This window comes from Osmerus mordax, chromosome 15 (assembly GCF_038355195.1).
Source record: "Osmerus mordax isolate fOsmMor3 chromosome 15, fOsmMor3.pri, whole genome shotgun sequence".
NCBI classification, from domain to species: domain Eukaryota; kingdom Metazoa; phylum Chordata; class Actinopteri; order Osmeriformes; family Osmeridae; genus Osmerus; species Osmerus mordax.
The window spans coordinates 16,903,874-16,931,795 of record NC_090064.1 but is presented as its reverse complement, the minus strand read 5'-3'; the positions used below and the strand labels follow the sequence as shown (position 1 = coordinate 16,931,795).

General features: G+C 49.8%; 2 protein-coding genes across 3 annotated transcripts; both read right to left on the bottom strand.

Annotated features, from left to right (window-relative positions):
• Positions 1–14,134: 14,134 nt before the first annotated feature.
• On the bottom strand, positions 14,135–16,042 carry amer2 (APC membrane recruitment protein 2). Its single transcript, XM_067252167.1, has one exon. The coding sequence runs from the start codon at positions 16,040–16,042 to the stop codon at positions 14,135–14,137; it is 1,908 nt and encodes a 635-aa protein (XP_067108268.1).
• Positions 16,043–19,965: 3,923 nt separating this feature from the next.
• Positions 19,966–27,920, bottom strand: mtmr6 (myotubularin related protein 6). Of its 2 annotated transcripts, XM_067251384.1 has the most exons (15): positions 27,731–27,920; positions 26,203–26,322; positions 25,111–25,273; positions 24,827–24,984; positions 24,067–24,195; positions 23,830–23,964; positions 23,561–23,693; positions 23,324–23,433; positions 22,870–22,995; positions 22,607–22,656; positions 21,644–21,737; positions 21,462–21,568; positions 21,233–21,367; positions 21,002–21,128; positions 19,966–20,559 (listed from the first exon to the last, which is right to left on the bottom strand). In XM_067251384.1, the coding sequence occupies exons 1-15, from the start codon at positions 27,752–27,754 to the stop codon at positions 20,224–20,226; spliced, it is 1,947 nt and encodes a 648-aa protein (XP_067107485.1). In that variant the 5' UTR covers positions 27,755–27,920; the 3' UTR covers positions 19,966–20,223. The 2 variants fall into 2 exon arrangements, with proteins under 2 accessions (XP_067107485.1, XP_067107486.1); XM_067251385.1 differs by lacking the exon at positions 26,203–26,322.
• Between the last annotated feature and the right edge of the window lie 2 nt (positions 27,921–27,922).

Sequence of the window (27,922 nt, the reverse complement as noted above, 5' to 3'; positions counted from 1 at the left end):
GCCGAGAGAGAGAGAGAGAGAGAGAGAGAGAGGCCGAGAGAGAGAGAGAGAGAGAGAGAGAGAGAGAGAGAGAGAGGAGGAAGTGAGCAGTGTGAGTGGAGGAAGTGAGCAGTGTGAGTGGAGGAAGTGAGCAGTGTGAGTGGAGGAAGTGAGCAGTGTGAGTGGAGGAAGTGAGCAGTGTGAGTGGAGGAAGTGAGCAGTGTGAGTGGAGGAAGTGAGCAGTGTGAGTGGAGGAAGTGAGCAGTGTGAGTGGATGGGGCCGGGTGTCCCTCTGCCAGACTGGAGCTTCATGCCCCCAGTCCAACATCAAGCCAGTGAGCGGTGAACACACACACAGATGCAACGATGACCTCATGGGTTGAGGGCCAGCTGTGAGTCCTAGTGATGCTGGGACAGTCACACACACACACATACCCACATACACAAACTGCAACATGGAGAGCAGTCTACAACACTACAACATGGAGCTGTCTGCCTTTCGCCCCCCCCTTCTCCCCTTCTGCTCTGCAGACCCTCTGAGAAGCCCCGTCCAGACACCAGGACACGCCCACCAAGACTCACCCAACAAGACTCACCCACCAAGACTCACCCAGCAAGACTCACCCACCAGGACTCACCCATCAAGACTCACCCAACAAGACTCACCCAACAAGACTCACCCAACAAGACTCACCCACCAAGACTCACCCAACAAGACTCACCCAACAAGACTCACCCAGCAAGACTCACCCAACAAGACTCACCCACCAAGACTCACCCAACAAGACTCACCCAGCAAGACTCACCCAGCAAGACTCACCCACCAGGACTCACCCACCAAGACACGCCCACCAAGACTCACCCAACAAGACTCACCCAACAAGACTCACCCACCAGGACTCACCCACCAGGACCCACCCAACAAGACTCACCCAACAAGACTCACTTAAACAAGACTCACCCAACAAGACTCACCGAACAGGACTCATGCTCCTCATTCCTGGATCACTCTCACTGACTCCTACTTTCATTCATTTATCCACAGTTAACAACTGACCTAACCACCATAACCCCGCCACCCCAACACTGCCCCCCCTCACTAACCCCGCCACCCCAACACTGCCCCCCCTCACTAGCCCCCCCTCACTAGCCCCCCCCCAGGTTTCCAGTTACAAGTAGAGGACCCTGTGTATGTGTGATATCAGTGACTTCCTGATATAACTATATATGTGGAGGAGTCTGTGTGTGTATAAATAACTATATTTACCAGCACATGACACACAGCTGGTGATCCAATATGAGACACAGCATAGCAAAGCCGGGAGCCACGACAAGCACAACAGTGTCTTTGTGGTGCCCAACACACACACACGCACACACAATCACACGCACACACACACATACACTGCTGGGTCATCCCCAGGGGAAGGGAAACTTTGCCTTTTTGGCAAAATTACTCACCCCCAGCCTCTCACCCCCAGCCTCTCATCCCCAGCCTCTCATCCCCAGCCTCTCATCCCCAGCCTCTCATCCCCAGCCTCTCACCCCTAGCCTCTCACCCCCAGCCTCTCATCCCCAGCCTCTCACCCCCAGCCTCTCACCCCCAGCCTCTCACCCCCAGCTTCTCACCCCCAGCCTCTCATCCCCAGCCTCTCACCCCCAGCCTCTCACCCCCAGCCTCTCACCCCCAACCTCTCACCCCCAGCCTCTCACCCCCAGCCTCTCACCCCCAACCTCTCACCCCCAGCCTCTCACCCCCAACCTCTCACCCCTAGCCTCTCACCCCCAACCTCTCACCCCCAGCCTCTCACCCCCAGCCTCTCACCCCCAGCCTCTCACCCCCAACCTCTCACCCCCAGCCTCTCACCCCCAGCCTCTCACCCCCAACCTCTCACCCCCAGCCTCTCACCCCCAGCCTCTCACCCCTAGCCTCTCACCCCCAGCCTCTCACCCCTAGCCTCTCATCCCCAGCCTCTCACCCCCAGCCTCTCACCCCCAGCCTCTCACCCCTAGCCTCTCACCCCCAGCCTCTCACCCCCAGCCTCTCACCCCCAGCCTCTCACCCCCAACCTCTCACCCCCAATCTGGAGGGATGGAGGATGGAGATATGGAGGGATGGAGGATGGAGGAAGGGAGGGATGGAGGATGGATAGAGATATGCTCAGGTAAGGATGTACAGAGAAGTTGTTGGTTCAAATCTCACCAGGAACAAAAGCAGTAACCAGTGTTTCAATTGTCTCTAAACAAGATGGCTATAAACAATACGTTTAGTGTCACTTTACTTTAAAGGCCATTTCAGTGTTTTTATTCCTTTATGAATCATATTATGTCTTTTATAGTTTCTAGCTTCCGTGGGTGGAAGAATGCAGCTTGTTGGAAACATGTCTGCACAGTCATCTGTCCCTGGTGACTAGTTAACTCTGGCAGGAACTGTAACCCTGCCCCTGGCACAGTATACGTAAGGCTCTGTGTGTGTGTGTGTGTGTGTGTGTGTGTTGTTTAGTATACATATGGGAGTGTTTTTGTTCTAAGTGAGAGTATGTGGGTGTTTGTCTGTCTTAGAGCATGTACTGTATATCTGCAAGGGTGTTCATGGTCATGTGAGTGTGAGTGTGTGTGTTCATGGCTGTGTGTGTGTTCATGGCCGTGTGTGTGTGAGTGTGTGTGTTCATGGCTGTGTGTGTGTGTGTGAGTGTGTGTGTTCATGGCTGTGTGTGTGTTCATGGCCGTGTGTGTGTGAGTGTGTGTGTTCATGGCAGTGTGTGTGTATGTGAGAGTATGCGTGTCCCACCACAGGTTCTCACCAAGGGAGTCTTCCTGTTCCCAAAACACTTGTTTTTGTTGTCATGTGTGTGTGTTTTCAGAACAGGAAGCAAAGGATGAATTAATAACATTTTATGAGCTGCCGTCCTCCCTACAAGCACTCAGATCTCCTCAGCCTCTCCGGTCCTGGGAGCTAATTTGACAGCTCAGGGGGTGACGTTGATCCCCTGCAGAGAGACAGGTACCCTAGGGCGAGCCAGCTGGGTTGTGGATGCTTACAGATTTGGCTTCCTGTTGGGTGTCATCTGTCTCCTTGGTCTCGCGGTGGATAATTCTGTTCTGCCGTCCCCCTCTGACATCATGTGCCTGAGCAGTTTGTGCCTGCCAGGCCTTGTCTGTCCAGGTCGACCATCAAACCCAGCCAGCGTGCGTCTAATCTGACAAGGCACCACTCCAAACACGGCACAGACGCACACACACAGGCCCCCAGGCCGCTCACACACGCACGCACACACTCACACGCACACACACACACTGGCCCCGAAGCGTGGAGACCCGCACACACACATACACACACTCACAATGAAAGTCCACAAACCGGCAAGACCTCTACGCCATCAACCCCCCAACTCCCTGAGAGCTCATGTAAAAAGTATTCCCCTCTCCCTCTCTCCACCCCTCCCTCCTCCCTCCCTCCCTCCCGTAACTGTCACTGTGATCTGCCGGCGCAGAGCTCTGCCTCAACAGGTCCCTCCTGCTCCTAACCTTCCTGCTCCTGTTGCCGCCAGTCGACTCCCAACACCACTCAGCCCAGGCCGCTCTGTGGCAGGGGCGTCGGAGGGGGGTTACGGGGGGTCCGACAGACCCCCGTACCCCCCCCAGAAGAAGTGACAAGGCAGCTGCCGTTAATCCCTGGGACAAGCCCTGAAAGCGTAGAGGGAGAGAAACGGAGAGAGAGCTGTAGAGGGAAAGAGAGGAAAGACAGAGGGAGGGAGAGAGAGACAAGCGCTGAAAGCGTTTGTGGCCCGCTGTGAACGCTAATCGTAAACGACACGATGGTTCCTCCACAGAGGAGCAGTTTACCATCGCTAGACGGCAGTCTGACAAGGTTCACTTGTCTCTTAGGTACAGAGAGAGACATGGGGAGGGAGACAGAGAGACAGAGCACATGATGACTACATATGTTGATTTTTAGGCTTTGAGTCTTGGCTGCGTACTGTAAGGGCTGCGGCCACCTCATGTTGGGAAGGGGGGCAGGAGAGAGAGGGAGGGGGGAGAGAGAGGGAGGGAGGGGGGAGGAGAGGGAGGGGGGAGGAGGAGAGGGAGGGGGGGAGATCCTGGGACACCATGACAGCGTCACGCTCCCTTCGCCTCGTGAGATGTGACCACATTAAGACTCAGCATCCTCTCCTAGGGCCTCTGTTTCCCTCCCTCTCTCCCTCTTTCCCTCTCTGTCTTCCTATCCCTTCTTCTCTCTCCCTTACTCCCTCTCCCCCTGGTGGTGGGTGAGGGCAGGGGATGACAGCATCAGTCTGGAGGCCAGTGGAGCAGAGCGGAGTGCTCAGCCCCCCCTCCCTGAGTGACCAGCTCCATGCCCAGGGAGGATGAGCGTGCCGGCTGCCAGGAGAGGAAAGGGCCGAGGTGGGCAGGTGGGTGTTGGGCCTCAGCCCCCTCACCGTGGAGCCCAGGGGCCTTGGCAGTGAGTAACCCCCCCACCTGTTACCGTGGCAGTGAGTAACCCCCCTGACCTGTTGGGAGACTGTGATGCCCAGCGTGCTGTGAACACCAAGCACCATCCCTCTGGCTCTCTCTGGGCCCTGGATCATCAATGCACTGAACCTGAGGAAGAGAAACAGAGAGGTAGGAGAGAAACAGAGATGGAGAGAGAGAAAGAGGGAGAGAGGGGGAAAAGAGAGCCACGTAATGCAAAATAATTATAGCCATTGGGTAATGTGGGCGGGTAGTGAGAGAAAGGTTTTTTCGAGGCCATCACCGAGCTGGAAGATCTGATGATGTTAACTGAAGCACTTCCACAACCCTCCTAGATCTCCTATAGACCTGCTATAGACCTGCTATAGACCTCCTACAGTCCTCCTATACTTCACTTGTTCAAATCTGGTATATGTGGTTTTAAAATAATTTATAAAATTATTATTTATGTACAACAGCAGTGAAAACTATCCACTGATCACATTAGTAATACAATAAAAAAATATATATTTATCTCTCCATTTGTGACTTTTTCATCTGTTGCAAAAATCTTCTTTTTTTATTTTTTATTCTTGTCTTTTTGGGGCTAACCCTAACCTTTGGGAACCCTCTCTTGCTCATAACGGCTTCAACTGTAACTACAAGAGACAAATGGATCACCATTTCTGTCCCTAAATTCACTTAATAGACCTGTGAGACATGAACATGATACACCTCATGCAGGAGACACACACGCAGACGGGGTCTGTGTGTGTGAGTGTGAGTGTGTGAGTGTGTGTGTGTGTGTCTGTCTGCGTGTGTGTGTGTGTGTGTGTGTGTGTGTGTGTGTGTGTGTGTGTGTGTGTGTGTGTGTGAGTGAGTGTGTTTGTGTGTCTGTGTGAGTGAGTGTGTGTGTGTGTGTGTGTGTGTGTGTGTGTGTGTGTGTGTGTGTGTGTGTGTGTGTGTGTCTGTCTGCGTGTGTGAGTGTGTGTGGGAGTGTGTGTGTGTCTGTGTGTGTGTGTGTGTGTGTGTGTGTGTGAGTGTGTTTGGACCCTAACAGATGATGATGCACAAAGACACAAACTTCCTCATTATGCCAATGTTGGCTTTGCTTCTTTTTGTGTTTAATTCAAATATATATATTTATATATTTATATATCGGGATGAAAATAGGTTGTTACTGTTGCGTCCTCATTTACTCTACAATGTGTATATATGCTGCTATCCTCTCTAAATGATATATTTCATCTAAAGATTAAAATGATTATTTATGCTTCCGAACAGGAAAAAGACAAAGTCATATACAGTAACAGCCACACAGTAGGATTCAAAAAAAATTAAATGTTAAGTAAAAATACTGGAAAAAAGGGAAAATACCAAAAACAGCATAAACAGTAGGACCAGATATAAAAGTGCCATATAACTATATATAATTATAATTAGTTATAAGGATTATGCAGTTATATCAGTTATAAGGATTATGCAGAAATAAGAGTTGGTAAAAAAAAGTATATAGTTTTACTGCTGTTATAATGGGAAAAACCAACAAACAGCCTATTTAAAATCTGATGTATCTTAATACAACAATTTAGTTTATGTTAAATTATACATCATTTTATAAATCATATTATTTTATAATAAATCCTAACAAGTCATACCAAACCACCGCTACTGGAGAGTTAGAAATCATCATCAGGACACAGAACCGTCACTGTCATGGACTTGATCTGGGGATGTTGTTTACAGGCAGTTCATTCTCTACTTATGTTGTTGTTTACAGGCAGTTCATTCTCTACTTATGTTGTTGTTTACAGGCAGTTCATTCTCTACTTATGTTGTTGTTTACAGGCAGTTCATTCTCTACTTATGTTGTTGTTTACAGGCAGTTCATTCTCTACTTATGTTGTTGTTTACAGGCAGTTCATTCTCTACTTATGTTGTTGTTTACAGGCAGTTCATTCTCTACTTATGTTGTTGTTTACAGGCAGTTCATTCTCTACTTATGTTGTTGTTTACAGGCAGTTCATTCTCTACTTATGTTGTTGTTTACAGGCAGTTCATTCTCTACTTATGTTGTTGTTTACAGGCAGTTCATTCTCTACTTATGTTGTTGTTTACAGGCAGTTCATTCTCTACTTATGTTGTTGTTTACAGGCAGTTCATTCTCTACTTATGTTGTTGTTTACAGGCAGTTCATTCTCTACTTATGTTGTTGTTTACAGGCAGTTCATTCTCTACTTATGTTGTTGTTTACAGGCAGTTCATTCTCTACTTATGTTGTTGTTTACAGGCAGTTCATTCTCTACTTATGTTGTTGTTTACAGGCAGTTCATTCTCTACTTATGTTGTTGTTTACAGGCAGTTCATTCTCTACTTATGTTGTTGTTTACAGGCAGTTCATTCTCTACTTATGTTGTTGTTTACAGGCAGTTCATTCTCTACTTATGTTGTTGTTTACAGGCAGTTCATTCTCTACTTATGTTGTTGTTTACAGGCAGTTCATTCTCTACTTATGTTGTTGTTTACAGGCAGTTCATTCTCTACTTATGTTGTTGTTTACAGGCAGTTCATTCTCTACTTATGTTGTTGTTTACAGGCAGTTCATTCTCTACTTATGTTGTTGTTTACAGGCAGTTCATTCTCTACTTATGTTGTTGTTTACAGGCAGTTCATTCTCTACTTATGTTGTTGTTTACAGGCAGTTCATTCTCTACTTATGTTGTTGTTTACAGGCAGTTCATTCTCTACTTATGTTGTTGTTTACAGGCAGTTCATTCTCTACTTATGTTGTTGTTTACAGGAAGTTCATTCTCTACTTATGTTGTTGTTTACAGGCAGTTAATTCTCTACTTATGTTGTTGTTTACAGGCAGTTCATCCTCTACTTATGTTGACAGAGTTTGTGGAGCGGTTGTTGTTTGTCAAAGTCCCTTAAAGCACCACGAGGAAGGTAATCAATCCCAACTGCATCTACTTAACTGGATCAAACTAAATTAATCATGCATGCATGAACACTGTTCTGTTCAAACAATGAGGACCATGCTGAATCAGTCAAGGACTTTCTCCTAACTCACTGTGATGGTTATTTGATTAAAAGCAGTTAAAAACAAATATTTCTGTATACATGCAACACCAGCCCCAAACGATGCCTTCCACTCATTCATTATAATGTGCTTCTGCCAGTAACCCTGGTCTCTTAACCAACTCAAGCCTTCTGGATAACATGTCCTTGTTGGTTTAGCATGTCTTTGACACAATTAACAAATGACATGCAAATATCTTAATGTTGTAACAGGAAGGGTGGACGCCGCTCCCCCTAGTGGCTGACTGTGGAAACACAACAGCAAAAATCCTGTGTTTCCTTCCAGAGCCCTCATATTAGTCGGCTGTGCAGGAAACTGTAGTGGAGTACTAGTCTGTGTTACAGCAGGAGCACGTATGTGTTCACAGGCACTGAGGACATTAAATAGGATGGTTACACTCAGTGATTGCCCATTTGACTTCATATCAAAAGGTCATAGGGAGTCAGGTGGCTGAGCGGTGAGGGAAGCAGGCTATTAACCAGAAGGTTGCCAGTTCGATTCCCGGCTGTGCCAATTGACATTGTGTCCTTGGGCAAGGAACTTCACCCTACTTGCCTGAATGTCTCTGTACTTACTGTAAGTCGCTCTGGATAAGAGCGTCTGTTAAATGACTAAATGTAAATGTCATAGGCTCAAATCCCCCCTGCATGTTGCTTTGAATAAAAGCCTTAACTTACTGAATACCTTATTTCTTCATTATGCAGGCCACAGGTCTCACACTCCTGAACAGCAGGGGGCGGTGATCGACCTCACAAAGTTGGATTGCACTCTTGCCAACAAAGAAGTCAGTATCGCTCCCAATACCTTTGGCGACCACTAGATGGCAGCATACCATCAATAACGATGCTGTGGAATTACGGAAAAGAACCAGAGCCTGTTTGGCCTGAACATTCATGTTTGCTTTTCAAATATAACTTCATTCAGTAACTTAGTTACAACTTTTTTTGTCAAGTGATAATGTCAGGATATTTGGTTTTCCACACCCTCCATGATGCTGTATCAAACACATGCTGTATTCTCCCTGTTGAAACTCCCTAACCCTTCACACAAGCGAGGAGGGAATCAGTCCACTTGAACGATTTAAAACAGCACTTTTCGCGGATCATGAACACCTGATCACGTAAAATACTCAAAGGAAATATGAATTTATTTCATTGTAAAAAAAATCAGATGCAAAAAATCAAGGTTCGAAAAATGTTTACAGAGCAGATCTTGCATTGTTAATCTGATTCAATTTTGTGTATTTGTCCTCTATGGGCGCTTCCATAATTTCCCGCGCAAACCGGTAATCCAAACATTCCCACGCGACACTATGATGTTGAAACGCCGTGTAGCCCACTGCTCAGATGAAAGGTTCATAACCTACAGTACTGCTCAGATGAAAGGTTCATAACCTACAGTACTGCCCAGATGAAAGGTTCACATTGGAGATAACAAAATTCGCAAAAAGTGTCCAGCTTTCTGTGACAAACTCATTGAAGACAACCTGACTGTGTAGCTTCAGAAAGACAGCTTCAAGCAAAAAGGCCACCATATCCTAGTCTACACCCCCGGAAGCAAATGAGCAAAACAAGTGAGTAATTATGGTGCTGTAGGCCAAACAAACAACTCACTATAGTTTACATAGACTGCAGGGATTTGATGTATTGCTAAAACACGTATTTGCTGGACAACATTTAAATGGAAAAATACATGGGCATAGCCACTCATAAGCACGTTGTCGTATGAACAGGGCTGACTGCCTGCATGACGAATTAGCTTTTTTATGGACGGAATGCTGGCTAGCTAATTAGCAGCAAGACAAAATTTAGTGGATAATGCATTTTCACAATAGATAACTGAATTGTGTAATTTTAGTGAATTAATGCGTCTACTGATGCAGAAACTCTGGCTGCGTTATTCGAACGTGCACAAACCAAAACAATGAACACATACGTGCTCCAATTAAGCTAACATTTAATCAACTAACCGATATTTTAATTACCGGCTGCATCACGGATATGGGCACTGCACTAGGAGTATATAAATACCGAGATAATATAGTGTACACATAGGCCATAACATAGTGTTTTATAAATCCATAGAGCCTGCAGGTGGAGGTGGTACCAGCAGGGGGCGGTGTTGACCAGACAGTGATGAAAAAGTTGCTGCTGGGAGTCTGTCACTGCCTGGAGCTATAGGTAGGAACTTCCCTCAACAGATTCATGCTAGGCTTCTTACAAGGATTCATTATTGACATGGTTTCATGGAACAAACCACCAGCATGTTAAGAGATTCTTATGTCATCCTCACACACAGAATCCCTCCTCTTCCTCCTGAAAGCTCATAAACACACACAAGCCCCCCCCCCACACACACACACACAAACACACATGGCCTCTCTCCTTAAATATATATCAGGACATGATGAGGACGATGGAAGGGTTTAGAGACACAGGGCCCGTGGGGTTAGTGATGCAGAAGACTCTGGGGTACGGGTGCCCTTGTAACCCTAGCTCTCTCCTGCACCACCACCCACCCTCCACCACCCAGCTCATGCATGTTCAGCGCCATGTTTCAGGTGATCAGAGGGGGCCTAACAGGACAGGGACCGTGTACAGCAGGAGAGGATGATGAGAGTGAACACCCCCTCTCAGCCTTCACGTTTGATCACTTTGCATCTAAATGTATGTACACTAACTATACGTGAGTAAATGAGTGACTGTGTGTCTGTGTATGTAGTGTGTGTTTACTGTGAGTGTAAGTGTGTGTATTCAAGTGTGAGTGAGTGTGTGTGCGTGTGTTTCACTGCAGCAGTCTGACTCCAATCAGGTCTCTCACTCACTGTGTCATCGTCACGCCCCCCCCCACCCCCACCCCCCCATCCTGCCCAGCCCCATCCTCTCATTGGGTGACCTAGTGGGGTTGCCATGGGAACGTCTGCTGAGAGGCGTGTGAAATGTGGGGTACAGCTTCTGCTTAAGCTCGGGGTTCTCACACACACATGCAAAAACACACACTCAAAATCACACATCTACACATGTACAGTTAGAGACACTAATACATGTATATACACACACCATCACACACACTCACAATCTCACAGTACACACACACTTTACACATAAATGGTTATATATAAATATATACACCACCCTAAATGCATTTACACAAAGTTATGCACACATACACACTGAGACTAACTCAAGTACGACTTTCTAAACCAGGTTCTCTTGAAGATTAAGTGAAGAGAGAGGAACTCATCACCTCAGAGAACCAGACACACATAACCAGACACACAGAACCTCAGACACACAGAACCTCAGACATACAGAACCAGACACACAGAACCAGACATACAGAACCAGACACACAGAACCTCAGACATACAGAACCAGACACACAGAACCTCAGACACAGATCCAGACATACAGAACCTCAGACACAAAGAACCAGACATACAGAACGTCAGACACACAGAACCAGACATACAGAACCCCAGACACACAGAACCAGACATACAGAACCTCAGACACACAGAACCAGACATACAGAACGTCAGACACACAGAACCAGACATACAGAACCCCAGAGGTGCAGCCAGACTCGGCCTTCTCTGTGTCACCAGCAGCAGCTGAGATCTGGTCATGGCGTCCTGCTCTTACGTAAGGCTTTTACATAAACCACACACTGTTGGGGAGAAGGGAGGGAGGATGGAAGGTGGGAGGGAGGGAGGAGGGGAGAGAGAGGAGGGAGGGAGGAGTTGAGCGAGAGGAGGGAAGGAGGGAAGGAAGAAGGGAAGAAAAAGAGCGGGGGGGGGGGATTTGCTGCACCATTACAAAGGGGATTCGCACTGCACCAAATCCCCCTCCCTTACACATGCTCACGAGCATACATACACATACACACACACAATCACACACGATCAAACACGCTTTATCTAGCATGCGAGGGACACCCTGGCATCAACAGACTGGTGTCTGACTAACTGAAGGAGCCACATCACTCTCTCCTTGTGGCCAACAGACTCCCTCCACCTGCGCTATCATGATGACTAACACACCAGACCTCACTTCCTGTGCTCTGGGAAAACAAGCAACCACATCTCAGACAAGGACTCTTAAGATGACAAACATCAAAACCCTGCCACAGCTGATTAACAAACGCATCCACCCTTGCCTCCCTCCCCCTCTCTCCCCCTGCCTCCCTCCTTGGGGACGTGACCATGAGAGAGGGGGAGGCAGGCAGACTGAGAGCACTGTGTTTTTGTGTGTCAGCGTGGGGGGGGGGGTTGGCAGGGGCAACTAAGCCACAAAGCTGCATCACGTTACCACAAGTCTGCCCTCAAATGCAATGTGTGTGTGTGTGTGTGTGTGTGCGTGCGTGACACAAACAGGCACAACCCTTTCCGTCAGCGCATAGACAGTGTTTAATTCATTAAATATGAAAACAGGAAAAAGCAACAAAGATCACACCATCAAAACAGAGAAATAGAAACTGCCAAGACAAGGAAAAACAAGAGAGCTTTTCAGCTCCTGTAGCAGGAGTGGGGAAGTGAAAACAAGCAAACAGAATTTATTGCTCCCATGTTCACAACCTGAACCTCAACCCCATCAACCTCATTATGAACCTCAACCCCATCAACCTCATTATGAACCTCAACCCCATCAACCTCATTATCAACCCCAGGATCGATGGACAACTGGAGAAATAAACAAATGTCCTTCGTCACCATCTTGTTTACCAATCCAAATCTGGGATCCCAAACGAAAGAACAGTATACTAAAATGATACTTTTAAAGTATGAGTACAAACATACTTACATATAGTAAAGTTGTCAGTATGTGTGTGAAAATACAAAATATGTATATGTTAAGTACACTTCCAATAGAAAAACAAAGATAATGAAAATGTATTAAGCTCTTATTTAACACATTTGAATTAGATTTAAGTATACTCTTGTTCCATTGGGGTTTCTAAAGTCAGACTTGAACATCCTCGTGTGACCACAAACAATCCCATTCAGCCGGTAGTCATCTAACAACACACCTAGGATCAGAACACGTATCTACTGTGGCGTTGCACTGCAGGACGGCTGTGCTACAAACCAGTTCAAACCTACTTAGATCACAAATACCAGACCAGGTACAGTACACATACCACGGTGTCATGACGGACTGACCTGGGCCATCCTCACCCCTCCTCCCCAAACAGACACACTCAGACAGTGTTGACTGGAGAAACTAACAAACAGGAAGGGAAACTAACCGCCAGGGAGAGGAACTGTCAAACAGGAAGAGAAACTATCAAACAGGAAGAGGAACTAACAAACAGGAAGAGGAACTAACAAACAGGAAGAGGACATATCAAACAGGAAGAGGAACTAACCAACAGGGAGAGGAACTAACAAATAGGAAGAGGAACTAACAAATAGGAAGAGGAATTAACGAACAGGAAGGGCAACTATCAAACAGCAAGATAAACTAACAAACAGGAAGAGGAACTAAAACATGGTGTATTCACAGTCAGGATCCCGTGAGGTGTCATTCAGTAAGAATCATACTATAAAAACAAGTATGAAAAACTGCAGTGTGGAATAAGGTTATTCAATAGAAAACAGGAATCATTCAGTGTTGCTTCGAAAAGTCCCCAAATTGAAGGTGTGTGTGTGTTCCCTGATCTTTGTGTCATGTGGCGTGCAGTGCATGCAGCTACAGTGTGTGTGTGTGTATGCGCGCGCACATGTGTCCGGTAATGGATGCTTCCATCTTCCCTCAGTCTTGCAGGTGTGTAAATAGTGTAAATACGTTTCCATATCCTTGGGTGTTGTGATGTAAATCCCAGAGAAGCGTTGCGGTGCTGGTTTGATAAGTAGTGTTTTTGCTTAGTTGGAGGTTTGTTGTTCAAGCAGGTGTCCAGATTAGACAGACTCCATCAGATGAGGATTATTAGGAGGTAATTTGTTACAGATTAAATGGGATGACAAACTCAAACCCTTTTAATTAGATTAGGCCCTTGTGGGTTAACAAAGTGGCTTCATGTTAAATTCAATGTTTTTGAGAATCAAAAAAAGGTGCTCAGATCGTTTCTTGCGTAGAGAGAAAGTCTGTGTGGAGGTGTCTCAACCTTAGTCTAAACATCGTCTAAACCTTGGTCTAAACCTTGGTCTACACCTTAGTCTAATCATCATCTAAACCTTGGTCTAAACCTTGGTCTACACCTTAGTCTAATCATCATCTAAACCTTGGTCTAAACCCTCCATTTTGTATTTGTCTGTTGTGGTCGCCCCAGGCCTCTTCCAGGGACATTTCTGGGTGATTTGTCTGAAGTCACAGTCCATGGCTGAAGTCACAGTCCATGGCTGAAGTCACAGTCCATGGCTGAAGTCACAGTCCATGGCTGATTGTCAAGAGAAGACTTCCGTAAGATCCTCCTCCTCTGCACCCTGAACCTTGTGGAGTTTCTTCATGACTTTCCCAAACTAGCGAGGAAAACATTTTAGTCAAGACCAAAGAAGAAGAGCTTTTAGAATAAAAAATAATTTATCATTTTAATTAGACGAGTTATTGGTTATATCTTAAACAAGCTCTTTGTCCACAACACCAAAGTCCACCTTGGTCATTAACAGGAAGTCAGGAATAGTTACTTCCTGTGAGCAGTTCCTCTAGTGGCGTTTCCAGGCTGATTTCCGGAGCGACGGACAGGCACCTTAGAAACCGGTATCCTGGTGCGTGCAGGGGGTGGAGCCTGGGTCTTTGGTGGAGGGGGACTGGCCTCCAGGACGGAGGAGAGAGCTGATTGGCTGGTGGAGTGTGGGGGTGTGTTCTGCTTGAGGCTGACTGGGATCTTGGATTCCCTTGGGAGGCTGACGCTGCCTTTCATAGAGCGGAACGAGGAAGAGGAGGAGGATGAAGGAGGGGATGTCTGTGAGAGGGGATCGCCGGCGGATGGAGAAGGAGTACTGGTCAGATCCTCTTCCTCCCCCGACCTCTCCGCTTCCTCTTCCGGGTCGTTGTAGAGGTCGTAGAGTTGGTCGCCAGAGCAGCTGTCACGTGTCAGGGCGATCCTTTGATTCCTTAGCAACCCTCCGTCGTCGGGCGTGGCTGAGGGCGTTGCCGTGGGCGTGTCCCAGTAGCCCTCGTCGCTGAGGGCCTCCTTCTCATTGGGCGAGCCAGGGAGACGGGCGTGAGGGAGGGAGGGCTTCGCCCCCACCACAGGGATCCTGCTGAGGCCCAGAGCCTTCACCTGGGGGGGCCTGCGCTCCACGCTCCGGGTGGGCGCGGGGTGCAGGTTTGGGGGGTTGGAGGTGGTGGGGCGAGGGGGGTGGGTGGAGCCGGGGGTGGGGTGTGGCCGGGGCAGTGCGGGGGAGTTGTCTCCGGTGGAGGGCAGCATGTGCCAGAGCCCCTGCATGTCTGCGTCGTCCACCCCATCTGGGCTAGCCATCTCCTCCCCGGCGCCCATGTAGGCCACCACACTGCTGCCGGACGGCTGCTGGGCAGGGGGCCGCGCCCGGGAGGGGAGGGGGGCCGGGCTGGGGCCGGCGGGGAGGCTGGGGTGGTGAGAGAGGGGGGCTTTGACCGGAGAGCCACGGACCATGGATGTAACCCCAGCTCTCCCCCCTCCTCCTCCTCGTCCTCCTCTCCCTGCTCCTCCCCCTGCTCCTCCTCCACTCCCCCCTCCACTGCTGCTGCTGCTTGCGCTGCCTCCATTGCCACCCCCCTCCTCCTCTGCGTCCGCTATGATGTCACCGCAGCCCGTCAGCGAATCGAAGCTCTTAAGGGAAGTGACGTCTGTGAAGAGCAGCGAGCACAGCCGGTCCACCGACGGCTCCGAGGGGGGGTCCAGGGGGGGCGAGGACGGTTTGGGGTGGAGGGGGTCCCTGAGGGGGGAGGGTTCAGGAGTGTAGGGGGAGTCCGACGCGGCCACTGCCATGGAGACGTGGTGCGTGGGCGTCGCAGTGACGCTGGCAGCAGTTTCCGTCTCGGGGGAGTTTGGCTCCGCCTCCGAGCTCCCATGATCCTCCTGGGGTGGGTGTGGCAGAGGTTCGAGGGTGAGGGTGACATCCTTCACCTCCTCCGGAACGATGATGTCACCCTCCCTCGCCTCCCTCCCCTCCGCCACCTCCACCCCTCCTTCCAGCGCCCGGTCCTTCCTCCTCCATCGGATGCTGCTGAAGAAGCCCTTCAAGCCCCTCCCCCTCCTACTGAATCCTCCGCTGTCATTGGTCCGCCCACTTCCTCGTCGGAGCAGAGAGAAGAAGCTCAGCGATTTGCTGAGTGACCTCACCGGCCCAGCCTCCTGGCTCCCCGGCTCCTCCCCTCTCTCGCTCGTTAGCCCGTCGTGCGTTTTGCTTCTAACGAGGTCCGCTGCAGTATTCCCGTTCACTGAGTTCCCGTTCGCCCCTTTGTTCCTGAAGGAGAAGAAGCCGGCCATTCCCGACCCAGAGCGTCGCTTCCCGAACAGCTTGAAGGCTGCTTTGTTGATCTTCCCAGAGGGCTGGGGCTCTGCAGGCGAGGCGACCGGCTCAACACACTCCGACTGCACCTCCATCCCTCTCTCTCTCTCCGTCCTCCCTCTGTCTCTCTCTCTCCGTCCTCCCTCTGTCTCTCTCTCTCTCCGTCCTCCCTCTGTCTCTCTCTCTCCGTCCTCCCTCTCTCTCTCTCTCTTTATCTCTCTCTCTCCTGCTGCGGTTGGCTGCTCTCTCTCCTGCTCGGGTTTAGACTGAAGCTCGTCTGTTGGTGTTCCCTCCCTCCCTCTTTCTCTCTCGCTTCTCTCTCTCTCTTTCACACACACACACACACACACGCCTGCTGCTGCTCCTGACAGTAGCCATGGCAACTGGGAGGGCTAAGCAGCTTTCGTCCGTGTTGGCAGGGAACCCATGCCCCGCCCCACCCCCCTCCTCTCCACCCCCCACCCCTCTCCTCTCCACCCCCTCTCCCTCCTCTCCCCCTCCCCCGCCTCCCCCTCAGCACTGTGGGTCCCGAGAGAGACAGAAAGGGAGAGAGAGAGAGAGGGAGAGAGAGACAGAGGGGGAGAGAGAGACAGAGAGGGAGAGAGAGAGCGCCTGTTTGCGCACCTCTCTGTCTGTGTGGGTGTGTGTGAGAGAAAGAGCTCACAAGTGTGTTCAAAGGAGATTCTCAGTGTGTTGTTGTTAAGGCCTCAGCAGCTGCCTGACTTTACAGATTCATGAGGAGGTGGATGGATGCAGCCCTCTTTAGCAGAGTGTGTTGGTGTGAGCATGCACACATCTAGAAGTTTCAAGTAAACAAAACTAAGCCTTGCAAATCTCTCTAATGAAAATACTTAGTAGTGTGTTACGTCCATGTAAAGAGGGAGGGGGTTAGATCTGCTGATGAAGGCTATGAAGGGGATAAAGCAGGATATAGATTGAGCTAAATATTTTAGTGTTAACATGTTGAACACGCACACACCAACCCACAGGACAGTAGAGCGTGGCTCAGACCTCGGCTGCCATATGCCCTGCAGTTGACACCCATCTGGAGATCTGGGACATGACGACAAACTGCCACTTTTCTGAGCTAGTCTGCTAAGGACGTCTACTCTCCTCATGTGTTCATACTGAGTTATCTACTGAGTTATCTACTGAGTTAGTCTACTGAGTTATCGACTGAGTTAGTCTACTGAGTTAGTCTACTGAGTTATCTACTGAGTTATCTACTGAGTTAGTCTACTGAGTTATCGACTGAGTTATCGACTGAGTTATCGACTGAGTTAGTCTACTGAGTTATCGACTGAGTTATCGACTGAGTTAGTCTACTGAGTTATCGACTGAGTTATCGACTGAGTTATCGACTGAGTTATCGACTGAGTTATCCAATGAGTTATCTACTGAGTTATCGACTGAGTTATCGACTGAGTTATCTACTGAGTTATCTACTGAGTTATCGACTGAGTTATCTACTGAGTTATCCAATGAGTTATCTACTGAGTTATCGACTGAGTTATCGACTGAGTTATCGACTGAGTTAGTCTACTGAGTTATCCAATGAGTTATCTACTGAGTTAGTCTGCTCTCCTACTGTCTCAATGTTGAAGCTGTTCTGTCTCTGCACCCCCTCTTTCTTAGCACCCTGACTTACCACCCTGACCCACTTACACACACACCCCCACCCTCCTATATCTACTTTCAACCTATTTTCTCCTCTCCCCTCCTCTCCCCACCCCTCCTCCCCTCCTCTTCTGACCCATCTTTTTCCACCTCATTGCTATTAAACAATGTCTGCTTTCACATGCCCAGGGCTATCAACACACACACACCCACACCAGAAGGCCCCCCAGTGTGGAGAGAATCTCCTGATGCTCTCTGAGGTCTGACCTCACCTGCCCTGACCTCACCTGCCCTGACCTCACCTGCCCTGACCTCACCTGCCCTGACCTCACCTGCCCTGACCTCACCTGCCCTACTCACATGTGAGAGGTGTCTTCTGCATCTGGGACTGGGTACTGATCAACATACACACTCCCACACACACACACTCCCACACACACACACTCCCACACACACACACTCCCACACACACACACTCCCACACACACACACTCCCACACACACACACTCCCACACACACACACACACTCCCACACACACACACTCCCACACACACACACTCCCACACACACACACACACTCCCACACACACACACTCCCCCACACACACACTCCCACACACACACACACTCCCACACACACACACTCCCACACACACACACTCCCACACACACACAAGAATGCCTCCCATCTCTGGACAGGGCTTCTATTTAGCATCTCTCTCACTTCTCCCTTTCTCTCTATTTCTCTCCCACTCCCAAGAGAGAAGCCTTACAGACACTAAACGCGACATTTAGAGGGCTTCACAGAGACAAGCTCTGTAAGGGAGGGAGAACAACGGGGATTGTGTGAATATTTACTCTTTCTATAATCTTTATGTATCTATCATTGAGCTTGTTCAATGAATGCTTGTTTGTGTCGAGAGCAAGAGAAGGACTGGCACTGACAGGCCCTAGTACCCTAAAGTGTGTGTGTGTGTGTGCGTGTGTGTGTTTTGTCCTGAGTGGTGTGTTATATCAGCATGGTGTGTAAACCAGATCTGAATGATTCAGTGCTTTAGAGCACTCGTGTTTGTGTAAAAGTCACGTTAATGTTTAATGTTGACTAAAGTGCACCAGTCAGGTGTAGAGAGAGAGCGAGAGAATTCACATGGTCGCATCTTTAATGTCAGCAGTGTGTGTGTGCGTGTGTGAGTCCTGAAGAATTTAGGACCTCTTCTTCCCATGTTCCAGACTAGAGAAGGAGCAGTGGATGCACGACAGAATACACATACACACACAGTACAGAGTATACCCCACACATGCATACTAAACACTTAAACACTCAATAGTACACTGTACTTGTGTCGGAGAAATTTAGAATGTAAGGTTATATTCTGAAAATACTGGTGCTAGCATTCCTTTGTCAGCAGAGAACCCTCTCCCCACATGACCTATAGATGACACTAGGCTTACGTAAACAAACTAACCTAGGCTGACCATTATCATACTAGAGGTGCAATAAACCTTATCTGTGTTGAGTGAATCATATGGTCAAGCCTAGGGTCGGAGAACTCTGTAAGTTTCCACGTGCACGCGCACTCTGTCTCTGGGATCGATCATATTGACAGCTGATATGCAGGGGAGGAGGCTTCTCACCAATAAATGGTCTTACCTGAAGACTTGTGAACCAGACAAACTTTGTAGCACAATGGCGTGATGTTTTTGTCTCCTTGTGGGCCGGCCGCAAGCAATAAAGCTTTCTTAAACTTGTTCACCGACTGACTGTGCAATGCTTGATAGATTAATATTTCTGACAACTTGTGTGTGTGTGTGTGTGCAGTGATCAGTATGTGTACAGTGTAATTCTGTCCAGATCCAGCCTTAGTCAGATTGAGCCAGTATGTAATGCTGCATACCAGCGTAGCAACAGTATAGTCCCAAAACCATGTCCATGTCTTCCTACCAAGCCCAATGCGCAATAATATAACCCTTAACCCCCCCCACACACACACCCTCCCTCCCTCCATAAGAGATGACCAATAGGATTATCTGATCAATACAAATCAGATTATCTGATTGATAAAGTATTATAGTTGAGATGATCTGCATTAAAATTCTATGGAAAAAGACAGACCGTTTCTGGGGTTTGTCTTGATAAACATTTTAGCTTAAAACTCAGTAAGGAAAGATTATTTTTGTTGTAAATCCTGTTTTGATTTTTATGTTGGACATGACACAGCAAAATTGGATTTCAGCATTAGTGAAGGGTCAGATTACTCTGATCCAGCCCTCAGAGGATATGTCAGGCTTATGATGCCCAAACATCACCATTAAAATGATTTTGTCAAAACAACAGTTTAATCTCAGGACTAAAGGCTCCATGTTAGACAAAGATTCACAGATTCACCTCAACACTCACCTCAAACTCCTCATAGTTTGGATTCTTTATTTTTATCATCATCTTCATTAATTCTTTCGTTTTTTAACATTCATAAAAAAAACAAGCTTTCCGAGTGCAGTCAATGCCGTTTCATTCCAGAGAGATTTACAGACAGTACACCTTCATCCCATCTGTTACCAAGGGAACATGGTGTCAGCCAACAAACACACACACACACACACCCACCCACCCACCCCAGCCAACAGTCCCGCTCTCCCTCCAGGTATCCCAGAATGCCTCAGCAGGTCATGCGTGCCACTCCAAACTCCAGGCTGACCACAGCAGGCTCAGCCTTGGCCTCCTGGTATGTCCCCTCCAGCTCTCCATAGCTCTGCTTGCGCTCTGTAGCGCTGCTGCCCTCTACTGTCCTCTCTGTGTCACTGCACTCCTCCCCCTCCGTGGCCTCCTCCCCCACCTCCTCCCCCTGCTGCTCCTCCAGCCGCCTCTGCGCCTCCTTGCGGCTGAGGGGGGCCCCCAGGATGAGGGAGCGGGGGCGGGGGGGGAGGGGGGCAGAGCGCTGGTGGCCCCTGGAAGGGGGCGCGGGGGGGAGGGTCACCCCCAGCTGCTGTAGCCTCTAGATGGACGAGGGAGAGAGAGAGAAACACAGGATTAATTACAGAGAGAGACACAGAGACAGATATTCACAGACAAATGTACAGAGAGAGAGAAACAGAGAGAGGTCAGAGAAAGAGAGACAGGTCAGACAGAGAGAGAGAAAGAGAGAGACAGGTCAGAGAGAGAGAGAGACACAGAGAGAGAGGGAGAGATACACAGAGAGAGAGGGAGAGAGAGACACAGAGAGGGAGAGACACAGAGAGGGAGAGACACAGAGAGAGAGGGAGAGAGACACAGAGAGGGAGGGAGAGAGGGAGAGACACAGAGAGAGAGAGACACAGAGAGGGAGGGAGAGAGGGAGAGACAGAGAGAGAGAGACACAGAGAGAGAGAGACACAGAGAGAGAGAGACACAGAGGGAGAGAGGGAGAGACACAGAGAGGGAGAGAAAGAGGGGCGTACGTCCTCCAGAGACTGCAGGGTGTTCTCCAGCTGCTTGTTGTTCTCTTTCAGAGTCAGGACGTTCTTCAGCACAGACTGGCGAGGGTGCATGGAGCGGTCAAACTGGAGGTACATGTTCCTCCAGAACCTGATAAACACACACACACACACATGCAGAAACACACAGGGAATCAGAAACATTTAGTCAGGACATCAGGGGAGAGAAAAAAAATTACACAAGAGGAGACATACTTGAAGTGGTAGGGTAATGTAGAGGGCTCTAGGACCGGGTGGGCCAGGGCGTGGGCGGGGCTGTAGGCAGGGTTCCTGTAGTTGTGTTGCTCGCCCAGCAGGAACGCCCAGAGAGAGTGAGTTCTGTCCCTCAGCCTGCACACACATTACCCATGAGTGTGTGTCTGCATCCAGGTGTGTCTGTGTGTGTATAAGTGTGTGTGTGTGTGTGTGTGTGTATGTTACTCACTGCAGCTCCTCTCTCTGTCTCTGGTTGTTGCCCAGGAAGTTTCCGTACTGGCAGGAGTGAACATGCTCGTGGATCTGCAGCAGGAGCCACTCACTGAACTCAAATGCCTTGGGACACACACGGCATTATCATCTTCAGCAGTAAAAAGCAGCATCTACACACACACACACACACAACCTTACCTGAGGGAACTGCTCTGTGAGATGCCACACACACTCCAGGAACTGTGTGAAGACAGGAGACACCTCCTTGGGATCTCCATCCAGCTGGTCACACCTGGGAGAGAGGGGGGAGAGACGGGGAGGGAGAGGGGGGAGAGAGGGGGGAGAGACGGGGAGGGAGAGGGGGGAGAGACGGGGAGGGAGAGGGGGGAGAGACGGGGAGGGAGAGGGGGGAGAGACGGGGAGGGAGAGGGGGGAGAGACGGGGAGGGAGAGGGGGGAGGGAGAGGGGGGAGAGACGGGGGAGAGACGGGGAGGGAGAGGGGGGAGAGACGGGGGAGAGACGGGGAGGGAGAGGGGGGAGAGACGGGGAGGGAGAGGGGGGAGAGACGGGGAGGGAGAGGGGGGAGAGACGGGGGAGAGACGGGGAGGGAGAGGGTGGAGAGACGGGGGAGAGACGGGGGAGAGACGGGGAGGGAGAGGGGGGAGAGAGGGGGGAGAGACGGGGGAGAGAGGGGGGAGAGACGGGGGAGAGAGGGGGGAGAGACGGGGAGGGAGAGGGGGGAGAGACGGGGGAGAGACGGGGAGGGAGACGGGGGAGAGACGGGGGAGAGACGGAGGAGAGACGGGGAGGGAGACGGGGGAGAGACGGGGAGGGAGAGGGGGGAGAGACGGGGAGGGAGAGGGGGGAGAGACGGGGGAGAGACGGGGGAGAGACGGGGAGGGAGAGGGGGGAGAGACGGGGAGGGAGAGGGGGGAGAGACGGGGGAGAGACGGGGAGGGAGAGGGGGAGAGACGGGGAGGGAGAGGGGGGAGAGACGGGGAGGGAGAGGGGGGAGAGAGGGGGGAGAGAGGGGGGAGAGAGGGGGGAGAGACGGGGGAGAGAGGGGGGAGAGAGGGGGTAAGTGGTGCAAGGACTCCCAGGAAGCTGTAAACTGTTGGGTGCTTTAACGTCTCAGTCCCACCCAGGAACAAGAAGTCCCACCTGTCTGCAAACTTGTGTCCAAACGAGATCCAGTCCTTCTCAATGAGCACCTGCAGACCACAAGACAGCTGCCTCATCCACAAGTATCAACAATGTACTCATGTAGCAGACGCTTCTACCCAAAGCAATATACAGGGGGTATTTGAACCTGCAATCTCTTAATCTACAGTCAAATGCTCTAACCACTGAGCTACATCCCTGCTCCTCAGAGCCAGAAGGACTGTACCAAGCGGCCCTGGGGTTCGGGAGGGACCGGGGCGTACCATGAAGCCCTTGATGGTTCGGTAGTAGGGGTCCATGAGCAGCGCCCCCAGGGAGCACACCTGAGCGGTGCGATCCCAGCCGTCTGAGCAGTGAACCAGCACACTGGCCCCCTCCACCGTCACCGCCTGGGGAGACAGGAGGGAGAGGAGGGAGACAGGAGGGAGAGGAGGGAGACAGGAGAGAGAGGAGGGAGACAGGAGAGAGAGGAGGGAGACAGGAGGGAGAGGAGGGAGACAGGAGAGAGAGGAGGGAGACAGGAGAGAGAGGAGGGAGACAGGAGAGAGAGGAGGGAGACAGGAGAGAGAGGAGGGAGAGACAGGAGAGGGAGAAAAGGAGGGAGACGGAGAGAAAAAAAGAGACAGAATGTAATTGTTATTACAGGTAGAAGAAATTACACTACAGAAATAAAAGGCAGAGAGGGAGATGCAGGGACAGAGAGAGATGAAGTCCTACCTTGGTGAGGAAGATGGCGGCGTCGAGCACAGCTTTGACGTGACGCAGCCAGCCACAGTTCTCCAGCCCCAGCAGGAAGTCACTCTCTGACAGGGAGCGCGTTCCCACCACTGGAGGGGCAGGGGAGGGATGTTTAAAGGAGGGAGTGTGACTGGGCGTATGTAACGTGGAGTGTGAGTGTATGTCTGTGTGTGTGTCTGTGTGTGTGTGTGTGTGTGTGTGTGTCTGTGTATACACCTTCCAGCATCTTCTGCAGGCTGCCTCTCATCACGTGGATGTTCTCTATTCCCACAAACTGAAAGCGGATGTTGGAATAGTTGTCCTCGTTCTCATAACCCTTCCCTGCAGCTCTGTTAGCCAGTGCGTTCAGCTGGGGGGGAGGGAGGAGGGGGGGGAATTATTGACAACCGACTGTTCAAGAAATGGAGTGTCATCTAAGTTTCTCAATACAACCGTCACTTTAAGCCCAGGTGGGTGGGGCTTATCTCCGGGGGGCGTGGCCTCACCTTGGGCCTGGTATCCATGACATAGACAAAGCGGCTGTTGTGATTGGCCCTGCTGATGGCCTGCAGCATGCTCTCATCCTCCAGGCATCGAGCGCTGAACCCAGAGAGGGGCTGGCTGCAACGACACACAGCTGCCTGCAGGGGGAGCACACGAGCACAGAGCACACTTATCCAGACAGCACCTCACTACAGCTGGGGTGTGTGTTTGTGTGTGTGTGTGCACGTGTGTGTGTGTACCTTCTTCTCTTGGTAGAAGTAGGTCAGAACTGGGAAGCGTCCTTTACTCCTGAACTTGGAGCTGCCTACGATGATGGGCTTGCTGGCCGTGATGGGAACATACAGGTCCTTAGGGTAGGTCTCACACACCTTACACACACACACACGCACACAAACAAATAGTTTAGATTTTTGACCATTTTCCATCCTTGTATATTGGTACAGCTGCTTGCTGTAACCTGGGGAACTGATCCACTCTGAGACAGGAGCCCAGCTGGATGTACATCAGATCATCTGATGGATTATTTTTCTTTTTTTTGTCATTTAGCAGACGCTCTTATCCAGAGCGACTTACAGTAAGTACAGGGACATTCCCCCCCGAGCCAGGTAGGGTGAAGTGCCTTGCACAAGGACACAACGTCATTTGACATGGCCGGGAATCGAACTGGCAACCTTCAGATTACTAGCCCGGTTCCCTAACCGCTCAGCCACCTGACTCCACCTGATGGATCCAGGGAGGACCCTCCTTACAGAGCTTGGATCCAGACGGGAGCTCTGGATAACGAACAGCATTACGGAGGATGGTAAGATTAGCGACATTTAGCCTCTAAGTGGATTTATGTCCATGTCACTGGCTGTCATTTTGAATTTCCTCTCAATCAAAGAGATTTTGATCAAGACTATGATACAACTTGGTCAACTTCTACCACTGAGCTGCACCCACACCTTATATATTCAGGCTAGATTCCTATTGGATGCCCCTCCACACTGTCCCGCCCACCTTGTAGTCTCTGTTGACGTCAGTGAGCTGCCATTGGTCGCAGGGTACGCCCATCCTCTCGAACTCAGCCCCCAGACCTATGAGCTGCCAGCCCTCCTCCCTCTGCTGGTCGTTCTGCTGGGGGTTGTAGGAGAAGGCATACAGCTCCTCATAGGAGCCTGGGGGGGGGGGGGGGGGGGGAGTTTAGTGGGGCATCCTTGAATGTTCCCTGTCTCGGTCCACACATGCTATGTACACAACACACAATGCCCACACACACTACCACATTACCCACACCCACACACCTGGCCTCAGAAGCTGGAGCAGTGAGCTGTAGATATCGTGGCAGTCTCTCTCTCTCTGGACCACAAAGTGCACCACCCTGAAGTTCCGACAGTAGATGAGCAGGGGGCAGCCACTGGTGGTGAGGGAGAGCTTCTCCACCGAGGCGATGTGGTGGTGCAGGATCTGACACAGGGACACACCGCTCAGTAAGGTCACTTCTAACAAGTACAGAGTCAAATTTCACATTGTTTTGTCACAGTTTGTAACAATCTCCTAAATGCAGATTTGGGGGAAGGCCCACAGCCAATCAGCACACTCCACTGGTCTGCTCCAACCCTGGGAAGTTATTAACATGCGCATTAATCTGAATAGATAATGACTTGCAGAACACTCCATGCCCCCACTCACACACAAACAGGCGCACACACACACAGCTTTTTAAATGCTGATCTCACAAGCCATGACTCAGACAGGATCTGATCCCCTGTTCAATAGTTTATGAGTCACAACAACCTGCTTGACTTTAAACACTCTCTCCCAGTTACACACTGTGTCCAGATGAACCCCTGCTCACACACACACCACACTGGCTGTGCAGTAGATAAGGAAGGAAGAGGACAGGAAGTGAGGCAGCAGTTTTGTTTTCTCTTTCTTTCCCTCTCTGTTTCCCTCTCTGATCTCTCTCCCCTGTCTCTACTCAGACAACAGCATGCTAGACATCCTCCTCTCTCTGTCTCACCTGGAACTGCCATCCTGTTTCCGAGGCAACGCCAACCATGTGTTGCTTAGGTTTCCATGGAGGGCAGGGCTAACCTGGTTCCCACAGAGTTTTAACAGTAATCCTCTCTAAACCCAGACAGACAACACACACACACATTCAAAGGCTACTTAGGTCTGGCCTACTTCCTCAAAACACACAGACTTTGTTCAGGCCTGTATACACACACACTGACACTATCTCCTGGTTCTCTTCTACGGTCATCGCCTTCATGTGGCTCCATGACTGAGAAGAGAAAGAGCTCCTCTCTCCATGTGAGGGACGAGTGAGGGAGGGGTGAGGGAGGAGAGGGTGCGTGAAGGAGGGGTGAGGGAGGAGAGGGTGCAGGTCTCACCCAGATCTCCTGGGCCCCGGCTGCAGTGCTCTCTACGTAGATCAGGTGAGTGGCTGTGAGGTGCAGCGTCCCACTGCTGCTCCTGCTGCTGAAGCGATCCAACAGACGCACCTGCTCCACCTACACACACACACACAAAACTTGTTTGCTATCTGAGCATCTTTGAAAACTGTCAATCAGCCAGTCTAGCTGTGAGGAGAGCATGGTCGTCTCTGGTGGACTCAGCTAGAGAGCTTCACAAAAGCTTCTGGAACTGAGCACAATGCTTTTCACAGCAACTCCCAAAAACAATATATTCAAAGCAGATTTTTTCACCTTGTCGTTCAGTGACCTCAGCCTCACTATGACAACTTAAATATGAAGGTTACAATAACTACTGTCACATAACTACAACCTCTAGTAGCCAACCAGCTAGGCACTAGCCGACCAGCGACAGGACAGTTTTGTGTTTACATTTACATTTAGTCATTTAGCAGAACGCTCTTATCCAGAGCGACTTACAGTAAGTACAGGGACATTCCCCCCGAGGCAAGTAGGGTGAAGTGCCTTGCCCAAGGACACAACGTCATTTTGCATGGTGGGGAATCGAACCGGCAACCTTCTGATTACTAGCCCGATTCCCTAACCGCTCAGCTATCTGACTCCCTGTCTGACTCTGACTGTTGAGTCCTGACCTGTTTATTCCCAATACGGGACTGAGGCGCAGACACACCCCCGAGGTTCAGACACCCCCCCCCCCCCCCCGAGGTGCAGACAGACACACCCCTGAGGTGCAGACACACCCCTGGAGGTCCACAACTAGACTCATCAATCAAAACACACATGATACCGATGAAACCGTTTGTTAATGCAATTACGGCGTTACTGCCCTTAGCAACAAAAAACTAAAACAAGATGTCAAGACTCGCTTGCCCAACGACAAACGTCTTTCAAGGGAAAACCGCACCATCCTTGTTTTATTTGTAGCATTGATGTCTTGTGATCTGTCAAACTAAATGTATTACCAATCAAGAGTAGCCTACATATTTGTCTAATTGTTTACATGTCGACTGGTCACACTGGCACTGACGAAGCCGAAGCCAAATTATTCAAGACAAGCGGCCTATCTGAGATCATGGAATGCTATCTAGCTAACATTAGCTAGCTATCTGTCCCATTTAGACAACGTTAGCTAAATAACCTGCCGCCATTAAAAACAACAGCCAGGGTATTTTTGACAAACATTAAAGATCTATTCAATCCTGTCGGTCAGTTAACAAAAACAACACCTAGTTTTGCAGCGCTGTCTGTTAACCACTAACAGTGTTAGTAACTAGTAGCTCTAACTAGTACAGTAACGGCTAGCCTAGCCTTATTTTAAGGATATCACTAAATGGCAATTAACTACGCTAATTCAACCTTACTTAGCAAGATCAAAGCAAAGACTGTCACGAAATGTCTTGGTTGGGGTTGGAAATTGTAACTTACTTATCCAGCTAGACTAGAGCTAATCACATCACCAATTGCATTACCACAGTTAAACGCTTACCTTGGGCGTTCGGATATGCTCCATATCTCTGTTGAGACAGCTGTCAGTGCAAGAACAAAGTCAAAATAGTCTTTCTTGATTTGTCTTGCGCATCAATAAAGATACAGTGAGTTTCGTAACCCTGCATGCAGTGAGGGTAGAAACTATTGTGAATTTTCCAGTTAGTGAATAGCGCTTCCTGCTCTTGGCTGT

Bases quoted from the DNA above. Each gene is read 5' to 3' on its own strand.
- amer2 (XM_067252167.1), bottom strand. From the start codon at position 16,042: ATGGAGGTGCAGTCGGAGTGTGTTGAGCCGGTCGCCTCGCCTGCAGAG.
- mtmr6 (XM_067251384.1), bottom strand. From the start codon at position 27,754: ATGGAGCATATCCGAACGCCCAAG. The intron at 26,323-27,730 runs GTAAGCGTTTAA...GTGTGTGTGTAG, and splicing joins AGCATATCCGAACGCCCAAG to GTGGAGCAGGTGCGTCTGTT. The intron at 23,434-23,560 runs GTGTATACACAG...CTGCCCCTCCAG, and splicing joins CCTGCAGAAGATGCTGGAAG to TGGTGGGAACGCGCTCCCTG.